A 15,342-nucleotide genomic window follows, 5' to 3' on the forward strand; every position below is an offset into this window, starting at 1 on the left:
ATTTCGTACAAGTCGCAAACCGATGGCTTAGATGGAAACTTCCATATTTCGTAGCAAGCTAGAGGAGGATCATATCTGCAGAGCGGCTATTGCATGCACGTGACCAGCGCGGCTTAGTCTTTAAGCGACAAGTTGGAACCCTTGCAATGGCCTAGTCGGAGAAAGGGTCCAGAAAAAAAATATCACAGATTCAAGATTGAAGAGCTTCTTTTTGGAATTGTACTTCTATGGTTTAAAAGAAGCTGCAGTCCGAGGATGGCAGCCTAAAGATCGCGTGATAGGTAATTGCGACATGAAGAGATTACGAACGATTTTGTGAGAGATAAAACCTTTTCTACATATTCTTCTAAGCCTAGTGTATGTAAAAGGAAGTGTATCATGTGCGGAGCAAATACAGTCTTTTGCCACTGTAGATAAAGCAGGAACATTGAAACACTGCCGGAATCCCGCGATTACCAAATTGCAGAGCGATAAGCCAAAAGCAGTTCCGCTCCATTGCATCACCCAGCTTGACACGAAGGAAACAGGACCGCATCAAAAAGCACCACTCCTCCAAGATAAAGCTCAATGCCTCCCCCTCGTGCACGCATTGAAAAACCACGACTCGTAAAAACCACAAATCCGGCAGAATCTTCAATTGACCATTTTCTAATCAGAATCAGAATCTTCGACCTTCTCTGCTGACTTGACTTCTTTTTTGCTGCTGGAAGAACCGCTTTTGTCAGATGCCTCGGTCTTGTGCTCACTAGACTCCACCTTTGCTACCTTGTTTGGATGCAGCTTGGCTTCTTCTAAGGATGCTGAAATCTTAGGTTGGAGATCAATGAGACTCTGAAAGAGACTCTCAGACAATGCAATGCCTTTTCTACCAGGCTTAAGTTCCCCTGTAGACTTATCATTGTAGAACTCACGAATGTCGACAAGAGGTTTCCCGTTGAACAAACTCACAGTGACATGTTTATTGTTCCCTAGTTCGTATTTAGCAATCTCCTCGGAATCGAACTTGCCATCCGTGCCATTGGCTGCTCCTCTCTTTCTGGACATTGTAGATATGAACAAGTAGTTGGTAACTGACGCGCTCAGATTGCACTGATTTTGCACAGTGTAGCACTCCGCATTTCCGTACTTGATCATCCTAGTGAAGTCCAGATGGCCAGGTTTCATTATAATAGTCACCGAGCTTGTCAATTGTCAACTTGAACAATTTCTCGTCCTCGTCATTGGCCTGGTCCTTCACGCTATAATAACTTTGTAAGGCAGATTTAAGCTCGTCCACCGTAGACACGCCAAGTACCACAGAGGTCTTATTATTCCACTCAAGTGGATATTCCTTCTGACTTTTCGAGTCAAAAAGCCAACGTTTGAGAGCAAACTTTGTAGCCAATTCTGCAAGCTCCACGTTATGTGAATCCTTTAAGGATTGAGCCACCTCGTCAACTTTATTCCTCAATTCAACACGAGCAGGGTGAAAGTCGTGCGTTTTACCTGACCGAAGAAGAGACATGCTCAAGATGGATCCGTTAAGAAGCTTTTTGATGCCGCAATCGTTCATGAACGAGTCGTACATATCAAAAAGGGCAGTGTTCTGAAGACAGCCATGAGAGTAGGTAAGAATACAATCCACGGGGCCAATCTCCTCCTTCTTCTCATGAGCACAAGTATGCGCAATCTCATACAAAAATTTGATAGGGTACCCTGAGAATCCAAATGCCTTGATCAACCCCTCGTTCTTCAACGCAAGCAATTCCTTCAAAGCTTCATAGATCTTTGGAGTTTCCACAAATTCAACATCATGCATGTAAACAAGGTCGAGATAGTTCGTATTAAGTAGCTTCATTGAGTTTTTGACCGAGGCCCTCACATGTTCTCTAGAGTAGTTGAACTCGTGGTCGGCAATACGTCCAGCTTTGGTACAAATGTAATAGCTATCACGAGGCCACTTGGACTGAAGGTTCTTCAAGGCCTGACCAATCAATTCCTCTGATCTGCCGTAGTATGAGGAGGTATCTATAGCATTGAGACCTTTGGAGAAGGCGATATCAAGAATGTCTTGGATTGGTAGTTTTGTCGGGTCATTGGTATAAATAAAATTAAGCACAGCTCCTCCAATAATAAGAGGCGGAAGGTTTGTGATTGAATAAGGTGCAATTACCTTGGTGGGGCCAATGGCTGGAAAGTTCATGATTTAGTGGTAATGTTTAACAACGTTCATTCGCACCTCACTACTTGCATCTGCGTCACCACCGTTACTCGTTATACATGCATTGAACCTATATTAAAACAAACTGTCGCCCTCCTTCACATAATTGTAAGGTACTAAACCAACGTTTCCAACGTCACTTCCGCAATTGTTTGCTAACTCACACACATACCAATTGTCCTCTTGCTTATGAAGCACAAACATGTTCCAGCCTTTCTTGAACGAGAGTTCTCCCTCCTCTCTAGCACTGTACGTATAAATGGCCTTTGCCTTGGCCACATACTCGTGTCCTGACGCCGGCGTCACTTTATCTATCATAGAATGAAGGTCCATGTACGATTTTGTGGGAGATTGCAGTGAGAACCGCTTGGATTGAGTCTGTGGTTTCATAGGAGTTCTTGCAACAACAGTCCTCATCAGATCATCTTCGCCCATGACACTGTCCACCATAGACTTTGGCCTCGGTTTTTGTGGTGTCTTGAATGAGATGGAATCATACCTAGTTGCCTGTTCTCTGGAATCATCAACGAAGTCTGACTGAGGGCGATGGTTCCTATAGGACACATGGTCATTGTCTTTTGCCTGACTCCTTACAGATCGCCTGAACTGGTTCACATCACCATTGCCTCCAGTATTAAGATCCTCAAGTGCTTTGGCAATGAAGTCCATTGAAAAGTCCTTGTTAATGGAAACAGCGGGCTTCTCTGGCTGGGGCGGTGGAGGCTGGAATGTATTGGTCCAATCTTGCAGTCTTCGATTGATTCTTTCTTGCATTTCCAGTCTCTCCTTCTTTCTTGGAGATGCCCAACTTCTTGTCGTCTGCGAGGTATAGTTCGTGGGATTGGAGTAGTCCAGGTCATTGGATTCACGGAATTTCTTGCTGGAATCGAACACATCGTGTTTGTCTTCTGGACCAGATGTGTAGTTACTTGTCTGTGATAATTGCTTGCGGAGTTCACCGTTGCCATTTGGTTCTTTGATTGGTGGAAGGCTCTTATTCTGTGGTACTAGTAGACCGCCATTCGTTGCTCTTGTGGGTGAGCCTGACTCAACGTTGTTTCTCTTCGGGCTTCTTTTGGTGGGGCTTGTTTGTTTGCTGGATGGAGCTGACTGAGTGGAGAATGTTCTAGTAAGAATCTGGGAGAAGTCTGGATCTTTAAAGTCAGCGAGCTCGAAGTCCTGTGATTCGGAGTCGTCATCGTATCCTTCTGCAAAATCGATAAACTTCGGGGCTTTGGAAATCTTGTTGCCCGTGCCGTAGGCCTCGGCAAAATCATGGATATCTTTCGGTGCTAGTATGCTTGCAAACGAGGTTCTGGCTACATCCACCAGCTGGTCCCAATCGACACATAGCGATGCAACGTGGTTGCAGAAATTGAAGCAATTGAGTTTGCAAATTTGGATACGCTCAATTTCTAACTGATAAACATTCAGCAAAGCAGCACGCCAGTCTCTAACCCACACATCATGTATTTCCGTGCACTTATGGATGCACTTCAAATACTGGTCCTTGAGTACACCAGCATTCTTCTCTGCCTTTATGAGCTTTGCTTTGTTCTTCTCTAGTTCCTTACCCCATGTGGTCTGGCACTGTAGCAGCAATGTCTTGATCAGATGGCATTCTATTCTGTACTTGTCTTTAATGGCTTCGAGGTGGGTGAAGAAGTCCTTCTTTTTGCTCAAGACCTTTTGCATATGAGACTCCATTTTGGAGACGTTGTGTTTATAGTTGCCGTAAAAGGAGCTGAGCTTTTCGTAGTTGTGGAAAGAAACACTCTTGATGAACTTCTGGTTCTGTCTAACCATGTTACCACTCTCGTTCTGCAATTTCTCCAAGGCAACCTTGATTGAGCCCGTTTCACCAGAGCCTAGCGTATAGGAGCTCACGAGCTTATCCAAGCGTTTGTTATATTCTTTCTCAATGGCAACTCGTTCTTTGTAGAATGTTAGAAGTTCCTGGAGGGTAGTCAATGAATGTGCAAGTCTAGTCTGTATCACCTGGAAGCCGGCCTCCTGCTGGCCCCAAAAGCGATTAACAAAAGCTGTTTCCACCGACATTGGAAGACTATGTAGTGAAGAGTGGAGCTCGGAAGTGTAATTGTTGATAATTGTCCTGGGTACATCACTTACATCAACCTGTGTTGTTTACATTCTTCCCAATAGGGTAAGATTATGGTCGTGAGTGCAGCGAACACTTTGAAAGCCGCAGAGAGTCTTTGTGATTCTGACACACACAGACGAGGACCACACGGGCGAATACGATGCTTGTGAGGTTTGCTTGGGGATTGGCGGCTTTGTTGGAGACCCTCAAGGCTGGTCCTTTATGGTTGACTGAGGGGTCTTTGAAGCCCCCACCAGGGAGCAATACAGTCTGGAGCTAAAATGCTGAGCAAGTGCCCAAATTCATATTTTTCTTTTCTTCTTATGAATTCAAGCTTTACCGTTTTTCCTTTGAAGTCTATTCGCAGGGCCTGCAATCAATTTGCAATGTGGTGTGCACTCATGTAGGTCAAGATTGGCACGCAAGTAATGGAACTTAACAGCAGGAACGAAAACTCGTCAAAATTGAAAGAAGATCTCAATTCATTTTCTCAATTTCGATCATCCATACAACGTCTGAGCAGTTGCGCAATGCATGCCACTGATTTCGCAAAAGCACTGAATTGCGTCTCCACAGTTGCAACGAGCGAAAAACTTTTTCAAAATTTGCAATCATTATTCTCGTGTCTATGCAATTTAGACCTCGGTAGAATTTCAGTCGTATCGCTCACATTGCCTATTTGGGAAACAACCCCGGAGAATGACGACAGTCGCTGTAACTCGGAACATGCTCATCGATCCGGCGGATGTAATTCCGCACGTGACACTTGATAGTGCAAGACTGTCTCTTATTACCAGAGACAATTAACCTTGGTACAACTTTCCTCCACAGCGGCTTTTAGTGGGAAGCTTTTAATATATTTAATCGATAGACCATGCTGTATCAGGAATTCAAGAAGACAAAGACCTACAAGTGGACCACGAAGGTGCTCGGTTTCCTACTAGATCAGTGGTTCTTCGTGCTTTTGGGTGTTTTCGTTGTATTGGCATACTTCTTTCCAGAATTTGCCAAGCAGGGGGGTACTGTCAAGGCCCAATACTCCATCGGCTATGGTGCAGTGGCAGTGATTTTCTTGATTTCAGGTCTTTCCATGACCACCAAGGACTTGTTCTCAAATATCATGCATTGGAGAGCTCACTTTACCGTGCTTTCATCGTCCTTCCTCATCACCTCGGCGATTATTTACGGTATCTCTTGTGGTATCAAAGCTTCTGGTGATAGCGCAATCGACGACTGGTTACTCGTGGGTATGATTGTCACTCATGCCTGTCCAACCACAGTTTCATCCAACGTCGTCATGACCAAGGCAGCGGATGGAAATCATGTTTTAACCACTTGCGAGGTGTTCATAGGTAACGTTTTGGGTGCATTCATTACCCCGGCTTTGGTCCAAATGTACATGACAGGAACATGGGATTTCGGTAACCCAAAGTACCAGGAACAGCAACAGTCTATTCAAGCACTTTACGCTAGTGTGATGAAACAGATTGGTCTCTCGGTGTTCGTTCCTCTCTTCGTTGGGCAAGTTGTTCAGAATATTTGGCCCAAACAGGTCAAGTGGACTCTCACAACATTTTATCTTAACAAGGTTGGTTCCTTCATGTTGCTTTTAATTATGTTCCAATCCTTCTCGACAGCCTTTGCCCAGGACGCCTTTGAGTCTGTTTCCCACGCCTCGATCATCTTTTTGGTTTTCTTCAACATCGGCATCTACTTGTTCTTCACGGTGTTGGTCTTCTTCTACCTGCGGCCGTACTTTATCGTCAAGTATTACGACCACGAACCAACCGAGCAGGACTCGAAGACGTACACCTGGGGCTACAAGTTATTTAGACCATTTTACTACAATCGTCGTGACACAGTTTCAGTGATGCTCTGTGGACCCGCCAAAACCGCCGCTTTGGGTGTTTCGTTGGTCTCCTCGCAATATGGTGCTCACAATCCCAAGTTGGGTGTGTTGTTGGTACCATTGGTGCTTTACCAAGCTGAGCAGGTTCTCACGGCACAGATTTTGGTCAACTTCATGAAGAAGTGGGTTCATGCTTTGGACAAGCCTGCTGAGGATGAGGAGGCTGGTCCGTCTGAGGATGCTGAACCCGACGGAGTTAAGGCCAGTGATACTGACACTCAGTACGGCAGCATTTCGGAGCATGGACAGGCGACTCCTCAAGAGCAGGAAGCTCGATAATTGAAGGTTGGCAATAATTGCATTTGTGGTGAAATCGATTAGAGTGCATCTACGTGTGATTGAAAAAATATCATACATAATGGTAATAAAGACAATAGAGATAGCAAGCTTTACGGACTCCAGAAGAATAGGCGGCCGAGGGGAAAGTGGAAAAAGAAAACCCCGAGGCGTCATTAAGAAAAGGTGCTTGTCGGGGGAGACAATACTGACTAAAGCGCCATGGTGTAGAAGCATGTAAGAATTGTGGGAAAGAGGTGGAGTATTTAACATTATTATCATAAGACCGGCCTTCAGTTCACCTACGAAGAATCGGGTTGATGAATGTCACTACAAGGCTGCTCTACCTGATGCTCAATGGATCGAATGCACAAAGTGTGACGTGTGCAGGGGCGAATGCACACTGATAACAAATGGCCGCCCCAGACCACGGGGTAGAGTTCATGATATGCAACATTTCTCCACCATTCCGAGTTGCCGACACAAAACAAAATAGACTGTACGTTTTCCAGGCTTTCGAAGGGACCCTGTAAGTGGCAGTTGTCCTGTCAATAGTGTAGAATTAGCCTGGGTGAAGCTGTTATCACAGAAGTGTGGGTGCAAGAAATGTCGCACACTGCGTGCATTTAGGTGCAGATCACTGATGCATCTGGATTCCGCAGCTGTGAATAGCTCCCCACTTACTCATCGGAAATGGACTTGATTCGGTCATTGGCGATGAAAACAGAAACCTTATTGCCCATTGATTTCTTGATTGCGAAGGCTCGAGCCCGACCAGAGCTCACAGTTATATTTTTCTTGTGGCCTCCAAGGTCTTTTAGCGCATACGCATGCCTCCACGAGACCATGCGAACAGCAGCCTCACGCAAAGTCACCCACCGGCATCAGCATATGATCTCCTACGGCACTCAGCAGTTACATCGCTGTAGCCGCTATGAATAATTCAAGACTCCAAAAGTAAGCTCTTCGGTGGCAAAGGTGGTTAGAAACATTAGACCAAATTCATGTGATCATGCTCGGCTGCTAAGTGTCTCGAGCTTCGCCGAATTGAGCGGAACCAGAACGACAGGGCTTAACATAGCAGGCGGAAGCCCTGATTGAGCATGCAAAGCTTGGGCCCAGTAGTATTTAGAGTTGCTCCAGATGATGGATTTTCGCAATGATTTTCCGGCTCGACGCCACGATACGGCGCATCCATTTCGGCGTCTTGGCGATCGACACAAACTTGAATCTTCAGGTTTCGAGACCTTATCACCAGACGGCATCTACAGTACCACCGCTTATTTCGATTTTCGTCGCTGCCGAATGTACCGATCTCAGGCCTGGCATCTGACGAGAAGCAGGTGTCAATTTTCAGCCGCCAGATCCCGAATAATGCTCAGCCATTTAGTGCAAACCTAATTTCATTATTTGGAGAATCTTGCACCGCCAGCTACCCAGGCCGTCATGGCCAGAGCAATTATGGCTTAGACGAGCGACTCGTAACCCTAACCCATTCCCATCTCTTTCTCCAATACCTTCCCAGCCCCGTGGGTGGTGGATCTGCCGCTGGGGTAATGGCGGAAACCCGACCTCTTCCTTCATAGAACTCCCAGAAATACATCTTCGGTAACCAGCCTGGCAGACGGACTTTCCAGAATGTAGTGGAGCACTTGCCGTTGCTCTTGGGTCCAAAACGACGATTGGTCTCTCTTGACCACTGGCTCCTAATGATCCCTGACGGGAGAACCGCGGCACATGCTCCGGACCAAACGGCAATTACAGTTCAAAGAGCACAATGCTCGAGAAACATTTAGATACCTTTAGTTGGTCTCGAGAAATAGTCATTTTCCTCGAGAACCAAGATTGCAACAAAAGCCCAGTACGCTGAAGTCCGAGCGTACCCACCTTGTTGCCAGACAATTGTGACGCACTGCGTGCGTCACCCAGCCTGCCTATATGCCGGCGCGCGACATTTTTTCTCTCTCAGCTGGCCAAAATACCTCATGCGCCTACATCACCCCACATGTAGCCCTAGCTTGTCAGCTCTTCACCACCACAGTTTCTCGACGTTTTGCATATTTAGGCTAGGTCACAAAGCGGTATGCCAAAATGGCTTCTATCCTGCCGGTGGCGTTACGTCTAATGCATGGCCATGCGGCTTGGAGCAAAATGTCGCGTTTCCTCAATAGGGTCCACCCGTCTCCGAGCCGGCACCTGGGCTATTATCAGTAATCTTACGAGAGCCTGTATGCGGCCCTAGGCCCAGACATGCGTGCCAATACTTCAAAAATTGGCACCAGTGTAGATTCATTACTTTCTCATATATCTTATCTTTGTTGCCGCCCCGATCGATATACTTATATTCCCGACCTCAGGCTTCTTTCCAACTTTCCCAACCACTTCCCGCTCAAACAGACTCTCATAACCTGCGGCTGGCGTTATCAGTTACAGCCTTCCATTTCATATCTGAGGCGTCATCCACACTTGTGATCACCACACCTCCAGAAACCACCAAAGCTTTCTTCCCGCCCACGCCCAAGAAGCTCCCTCTATATTCTCGAAACACTTTTTTTGTTCCCAACACATTCGCCTAAAATGTCGTATTCCTCCTTCGGTATCGACTCGGCTGTGGTGGAACCCACCCTCCATTCAAACACACTGCCCCAAGTCCCCTCCAACGAATGGATCCCTCCTCCAGCATCCTTGACCACCATCGACTACGACGGTTTGGATCTCAACGACGAGATCTTTTTGAATAACCAGAACCCGGCTTTCCGTGAGGAGGCCCCAACTCTGCCAGTGGCTCAGTCCAACGTGAACTACAGAAACTTGCAGTCGAACTTGAGTCTGCCCGAAATGCAGTTTGCCTTGCCTTTCAGGACAGATCCAAACTCACATTACTCCCACCGTCGCCGTTTCTCTCTGGCTGTTGAGCAGCTTGACAGAATGTCTTTGCAACAAAATGCGCCCGACTCAGCTAACTCCACAGTCTCTTACAACAGCGACCAAGGCTCGATCTCTGGTATGAACCTGGCCAACTCAGACCACTCCCAGCGCTCATCCACCTCCTCCAACACCAGAGCCGACCTGCTGGATCAGTTTGGCAATTTGAAGGAGGAGCGCACGGTAAACCCTCGGGAGTTGTTCGGAAGTCTGCTTTCCACAGGCTCTATGCCTGCTCCTGCTCGCTACGTGCTTCCTCTGCTGATGCTGTCCCCCTCCTTGGGTACTATCTTCAAAGGCATGAATCCGAGCCTTGACGAGACCGCTGAGCACAAGTCGAATGTTTTCAACGGCATAGATACCAACAACTCCTCGGTGATTCAATCGCCCGAGGAAGCTAGTAACTCCACGTTTATCATGAATGATGAGTGCGTGAACGCCATTACCTACTGGCTCAACAACACTGCGAATGTCATATCTGAGTCTGATAATGCGGCCGATCGTGCGGCTCAAGCGGCTACCAAGGCATCCAGACCTGGCTGGAGACGCAACAACTCAATTCAAGTTCTTCCCAGTCGGTCGGACGCCAGTCCCTCGAGAGCTCATTCCATTGTAGGAAGCTACAACTCGGTGCATAAGAAGAGAAGACAGAAGTCTTTCAACAATGCGATTCCGGACATCTTTGCAAGCGAGTTGGCCTCCGACTCCCTTGCGGGCACATCGGCCTCAGATGTCCCTCGTGATCTCTCATCTGTTGCTGGTGACTCCAACAACCAAATGCCGATGATTAGTCCTCAGGAACTTGCACTGTTTACACAAGGCCTCGAGCAGGTTCCCGGCCTTGGTCAGGATCTTGTGCAAGACATTTCACTGCCTTCGTTAGCGAAGCAAGAGCAAGGCCAGTTCAACTTTCCGAGTTCCCAGGCGGAGCAGCCAAAGGCTGAGCTGTCCAACGGTAGAGTTCATGAGCATGGATCCCCAAGCCAATCGCAGGCTTCCAAGCTACAAGCTGCAGCTTCGAGTCGTGGCGCAGGCGCTGCCTCGGCTGAAGACGAACCAAAACCTTTCCCATGTCCCGAGTGCGATAAACAGTTTAAGCGTCTGGAACACTTGAAGCGTCATATTAGATCAGTGCACTCGAACATCCGGCCGTTCCACTGCAAGTACTGTGAGAAGAAATTTTCGAGGTCGGACAATTTGGCACAGCACCTGAAAACACACTTCAAGGTGAACAGTAACGGAACTACGACAATCGTTTATGGAAACCCCAATCCTCAGACTCGTGGTCGCAAACGCAGCACCTCGATGACAGGCGAAACCCAAATGAATGTCGAGGCCTGAGAGAGATCTACACTGACGCCACTTGGACATCTTTTTTGTATCTTTTTTTTCTTTAGCGAAGGGTTATTTTGGATTTTTTATATCACTGGAAATGGATTATGGATAGATTGAACTTCGTGTAGCTGCCTATAACTGGCCTCGTATTCTTCTTGCCAACTGAATATCTTTCTGCATAATTGTCACTCTTTTGGCGTGAATTGCACACAAGTTGGTATCTTCCAATAGGTGTACTAGAAAAGCCTCACAGGCCTCTTGTAGCGCTAGAACGGCATTGGACTGCCATCTGATACCATAGTTCGAGCCAATGTAATGATCTGCGATCTCCTTCACCAACCTGGCAAATGGGAGTTTTCGTATAAGCAAATCTGTGTTTTTTTGGTATTGACGAATCTCCCTTAACGCTAGCGTTCCTGGTCTGTATCTCCTCCTCTTGGGGGCTGATCCCGCAACCGGATCACCGGGTAGATTTCCATATCGTTCCGTACCCGAGATAATTGCAGCTCTGGATGTAGCTACCGTCTTCCGTGCCATGGTCAACCTATGGCTTCAAGATGTAGTATTGGATTTCCCTGATTGAGGTTAAATTACTTGCATGTCTGCAGAACCAGCATTTTGTTGACGCGAAGAGACCAGTACACTAGACTAGATAGACTACGGTTCAAAAAGGTTCTTAAAAAATTTACTTGTTTTGTTTTGAAACTATGTATATTGTGTGGGATATTAATTGCGCCTAAGTCGGCCGCCGAAAATTTATGTTTGTGTGGCAATTCAGTACCAAGTGTTCAGATATTGAACTACAGTGTATTGAGACCATAAGAAGCGTCAGAACTACAACGTGAATCTATCTTTCATCTTTCAAAATGGGAATATATCTTCAACTTATCTAATCATTTTTCAGAAACGGGTGCTATAAACTTCGAATCTGAGGTTGAGATGTCCAATCCCATGGGCATACTGTAGCTATGAGCAACAGCTAGTCTTGAATCAAAAGTTGAGTCCCAATACTTACATTCAGTGCATTCGGGATACTTCAAACATACTCGATATAAACTTATCTTCATGATACAAAAATTCTGGTTTTACAGTAATTTTCGACCTTGTAGTGGACTATTTACAACGTACTGTGGGGCGCTACATCGTTCACGCCTAACGAACGGCACAGCAATATTCTTTTTGCAAGGGCGCCTCTCACCTCTCATGCATCACTTCTGAGCCACGTCATTTTCGAACTCGGGCTCAAACTTACCCTCCAATATATCGTTCAATCCGTCTTGAATGGAAGTGGACTCCTCGTCCATGGGCATCTCAGCAAGCTTCAACTGCGACTTGACTCCTCCCATGGCCGATTTCATTCTCCAACCAAATTCTTGAAATGATGAGATATCCAGTACCCAGCAGGTGCCAAAGATGAGCATCGATGAGACGGAGGCACAGAGCATGGTACCAGTTCCAACGGCAACAGCAGCATCCATGGTGAAGTTGTAGCTTAGTGGTGGCAGGTGGTTTCCTTGAAATAGAGAAGGAACGTATTGCCTTGTAATTGTGGATTTGTAGGCGAACCTAGATGTGAAGATAGTGGCAGCAGCCGCGGTCATGAAGAGGACCATTTGTTTCTTTCTTCTTTGAACATATTCGGGCGATGCATCAGCAAGTTTAAAATTAAGGCTTCGGAGAGTCTCTTGTAGTTTAGTTGGAGGGGCGTCAGGACTAGTCATGATGTAGTGACTCTTCAATGAATAACGTTGAAGGTCGCACTATATATACAGTTTGAATCTAAGGGCTCCATGCTTGGAATGCACTGGTAATGATACAATGAATTTATAAAACAACATACTTAGTGGCCCTTGGTTTTACCAGCGGCTGCTTTGATGGTAAAAAAAAAAAATTAGGAAAGTGGGTGAAGAATAGAATATTAGTTAGACGGGATCGTCTTCTTGCAACGTTAAATCAAATCTCCTCCTTGAAAACTCCACCCTTTTTGTGGCTGTCCTTGATGGAAAGGTCATCCTCATAATTGCTCACGTCCGAGGATCTCTCGTTTTTCTCGGCAGCTGGCTTCGTTTCCTTCTTCTCTGCCGTGGATTTCGTAGTAGGAACCTCCTGTTTGGAGTCACCTCTGAATGAGGATGCAAAGCTGGAGAATCTGGAACGAAGACCCTTACGTTTTGGAGCACCAGTCTTCGAATCCACGCTAGCAGTCTTCTTCAAGTCAGTTCCCTCCTTCTTGGCCGCCTTAGATGGACCCTTGGCTGGTGTGGTGGTCTCCTTCTTGACAGCATCAGCGGTAACCTGAGCATCTTCCTCAGCAGCCTTGGTGGTCTTCTCAGAAGCCTTTTTCTTGGCGAGGTCTGCTGGGCTCTTCTTCTCAACTGGCTCATAGTCAAAGAGAGATCCAACGTCACGAAGCTTGTCTTCCTTCACCTCCAGACGCAAATGCTCTGGCAACTCTTTGTTGATGTTGTGTTCGTCCTTGACCTGCTCGTCAATTTGCTTCAAGATCTCCCTCTTGTGCTCATCTCTGCTGATGGTCTTCTGCTCCTTCTCCTTCTCCAAGTCGCTGATACGCTTGTCCAAGTCGTCATGTGCCTCCTTGTGGTTCTTCAAGTCAGATTCGTGGGTGTTCGTGAGGTCCTCGACCTCCTTGTCAGCAGTCTCACGCTTAGTGGTGGCGTCAGCCAACTCAGTGGTGTAGTGCTCGTGGTCTTTCTCGATTTCCTCCAACTTGGCCTCGATCTCAGCAATCTGGGTTTCGTACTCCTCCTTCTCCTTCTCGGCAGCCTCGATGTCACTGGTCAACTGATCCTTCTCGTCGGTCAATTCCTTCAACTTGGAGTTCTCTTCCTCCAACTCGTCGAGAAGTGGTTGGATTTCCTCGTCTCTCTCGGCTTGCATCAGCTCCAACTCTTCCTTACGCTCGTTCTTGAGACCAGTCTCTTCCTCGTCAATTTCGTCTTGGTTCTGCTGCTTCTCTTGTAATAACTCTTCCTTCTCAGAAGCGTACTTCTCCTCCAAGTCCTTCAATTCCTGGGTCTTGACCTCAACTTCCTCGTGTCTCTTCTTTTGGTGCTCGGTGTACAAGTCATCCTCCTCACGCTTTCTCTTCTCGTTAGAGGTGATTCTCTCTTGGTGTTCCTTCTGCTGCAACTCCTTCTCTCTCTGCTTTCTGGCAGCTTCTTCGAGCTTGAAGTTCTTGTGAGCAGCACGGGCCTCAGCACGCTTCTCAGCTGCAGAAGCATCGTTCTCTCTCTGAGTCGAAGCCTTCTTGTCAATGTCTGACAACACAGGGCCCACAATCAAGGCAGCCATCTTGTCAATCTCACTGTATGGAAGCTCCAAGCCACCGCCGAGGTCGATCAAGCCAGCCTTGTTTTTCTTGATTCTCTCTTCACTATTCTTGTGGGCAGCGACCAAGGCCTTCGAGTAGAGCTGGGCCTGAGCGCGCAAGTCTGTTTGACCAATGGTCTGAAGGGAGCCCAATCTATCAGAAGCCTTCTTGCTGGCAGCAGCCAACAAAGTGGCATCGACAACATCAACGGCTTCGAAGCCCTTGGTTCTCTTCTGGGAGGAAACAGAGTTGGTGTAGCCACCGCCGTGTTTCATGGTCAAGGCAGCGGCAGCAGAGTTGGCGGCCTCGGACTCTTCGGCCTCGTTCAAGTACTCGGTTGGTGGAGACTTGACGCCATGACGGTGGTCAACCTCAGGGTTGAATCTTGCGTTCAAAGTCTTGGACGAGTTCTTGTCGGCCAACTGGGAGATTTTACCGATGTTGAGCGAGCCGGAAGGGGAGCTTCTGGGCACGGAGGCCAAACCGTGTCTGGAGGTCAACTTCTCAGGGGTGGTTCTAGACGTCATTGAGTAAGTGGAGTTGCTGGAAGCACGCTTGTAGACGTTGCCCTTGTTGTAAGCGGCAGGGAGACCCAAGTCAGGTCTGGCTTCGGAATTGGGAGAAGGCTCAGTGTATTTGGCGCTGGCAGCAGCAGCATCAGCATCCGGGTCGGTCAGCTTTCTCTGCCACGAAGTGATAGAGTCGGTTCTGGCAGCCAAAGCAGCGGTCTGAGCATCAGGAGCAGCTCTCAAACGTTCGTAGGAAGGCTTGACAGTCAAGTCAGCGGAAGCAGCCAAAAGGGCAGCTGAGTCTGAAGCAGAAGAGCTGACACCGACGGAAGGGAGGCCAGGGGAGTTGAAGACACCCAGTCTCAATTTCTGCTGGTAGAGGGCCTGCTGAGACAAAGGCTTGCCATTGGCTTGGTAGGCGGACATGGTTAGGGAAAAAGAGTGGTGGGTTGGTGGTTTTTTCCTTGTGAGAGTGAGGAGCAATTGAGAAAAGAGCAAACAGAAGGACGGGCTGGGGGAGCATTGGCGGGCAGGGACGCAAAAACCCGTACCGCGCCTGTGATTTACTGCAACGGCGGAATCGCAATTACCTAGCTACTGTTTTTTTTGCTGTGCAAAATATGCCGTTTTTGTTGTGTCTTCCCCTACCTTTCAGCACCAGCTGGGCCGTGGTGCGCACTAATTGGGAAGGTGCTGTTGGTGTGTTCCTGCAGACGGGCCGGGGCGGCTGCCTGAGGTGTTCCATGACGCACTTTT

At 47.4% G+C, this 15,342-nt stretch overlaps 7 protein-coding genes across 7 annotated transcripts; 2 read left to right on the forward strand and 5 right to left on the reverse strand. All coding sequences in view use genetic code 12, as the record gives it.

Moving 5' to 3' along the window:
• Window positions 1-648: 648 nt before the first annotated feature.
• On the reverse strand, window positions 649-1,044 carry CXQ87_000640 (chromatin-binding transcription coactivator; the record flags this gene model as incomplete). Its single annotated transcript, XM_025479213.1, has 1 exon — window positions 649-1,044. One exon carries the CDS (start codon window positions 1,042-1,044, stop codon window positions 649-651), a length of 396 nt encoding a protein of 131 aa, XP_025338686.1.
• Window positions 1,045-1,135: 91 nt separating this feature from the next.
• Window positions 1,136-4,258, reverse strand: HOF1 (formin-binding protein; the record flags this gene model as incomplete). Its single annotated transcript, XM_025479214.1, has 2 exons — window positions 1,136-2,049; window positions 2,287-4,258. The coding sequence occupies 2 exons, from the start codon at window positions 4,256-4,258 to the stop codon at window positions 1,136-1,138; spliced, it is 2,886 nt and encodes a 961-aa protein (XP_025338687.1).
• Window positions 4,259-5,175: 917 nt separating this feature from the next.
• Window positions 5,176-6,489, forward strand: RCH1 (Rch1p; the record flags this gene model as incomplete). The annotated part of the gene is made up of 1 exon (XM_025479215.1): window positions 5,176-6,489. The coding sequence occupies one exon, from the start codon at window positions 5,176-5,178 to the stop codon at window positions 6,487-6,489; it is 1,314 nt and encodes a 437-aa protein (XP_025338688.1).
• A 2,574-nt stretch (window positions 6,490-9,063) lies between these two features.
• MSN4 (stress-responsive transcriptional activator) lies at window positions 9,064-10,752 on the forward strand (the record flags this gene model as incomplete). The annotated part of the gene is made up of 1 exon (XM_025479216.1): window positions 9,064-10,752. One exon carries the CDS (start codon window positions 9,064-9,066, stop codon window positions 10,750-10,752), a length of 1,689 nt encoding a protein of 562 aa, XP_025338689.1.
• Window positions 10,753-10,878: 126 nt separating this feature from the next.
• CSE4 (centromeric DNA-binding histone H3-like protein) lies at window positions 10,879-11,283 on the reverse strand (the record flags this gene model as incomplete). The annotated part of the gene is made up of 1 exon (XM_025479217.1): window positions 10,879-11,283. The coding sequence occupies one exon, from the start codon at window positions 11,281-11,283 to the stop codon at window positions 10,879-10,881; it is 405 nt and encodes a 134-aa protein (XP_025338690.1).
• Window positions 11,284-11,954: 671 nt separating this feature from the next.
• Window positions 11,955-12,467, reverse strand: CXQ87_000645 (uncharacterized protein; the record flags this gene model as incomplete). Its single annotated transcript, XM_025479218.1, has 1 exon — window positions 11,955-12,467. The coding sequence occupies one exon, from the start codon at window positions 12,465-12,467 to the stop codon at window positions 11,955-11,957; it is 513 nt and encodes a 170-aa protein (XP_025338691.1).
• Window positions 12,468-12,699: 232 nt separating this feature from the next.
• CXQ87_000646 (uncharacterized protein) lies at window positions 12,700-15,012 on the reverse strand (the record flags this gene model as incomplete). Its single annotated transcript, XM_025479219.1, has 1 exon — window positions 12,700-15,012. The coding sequence occupies one exon, from the start codon at window positions 15,010-15,012 to the stop codon at window positions 12,700-12,702; it is 2,313 nt and encodes a 770-aa protein (XP_025338692.1).
• Between the last annotated feature and the right edge of the window lie 330 nt (window positions 15,013-15,342).

This window comes from Candidozyma duobushaemuli, assembly GCF_002926085.2.
Source record: "Candidozyma duobushaemuli strain B09383 chromosome Unknown A_B09383, whole genome shotgun sequence".
Taxonomy (NCBI): Eukaryota; Fungi; Ascomycota; class Pichiomycetes; order Serinales; family Metschnikowiaceae; genus Candidozyma; species Candidozyma duobushaemuli.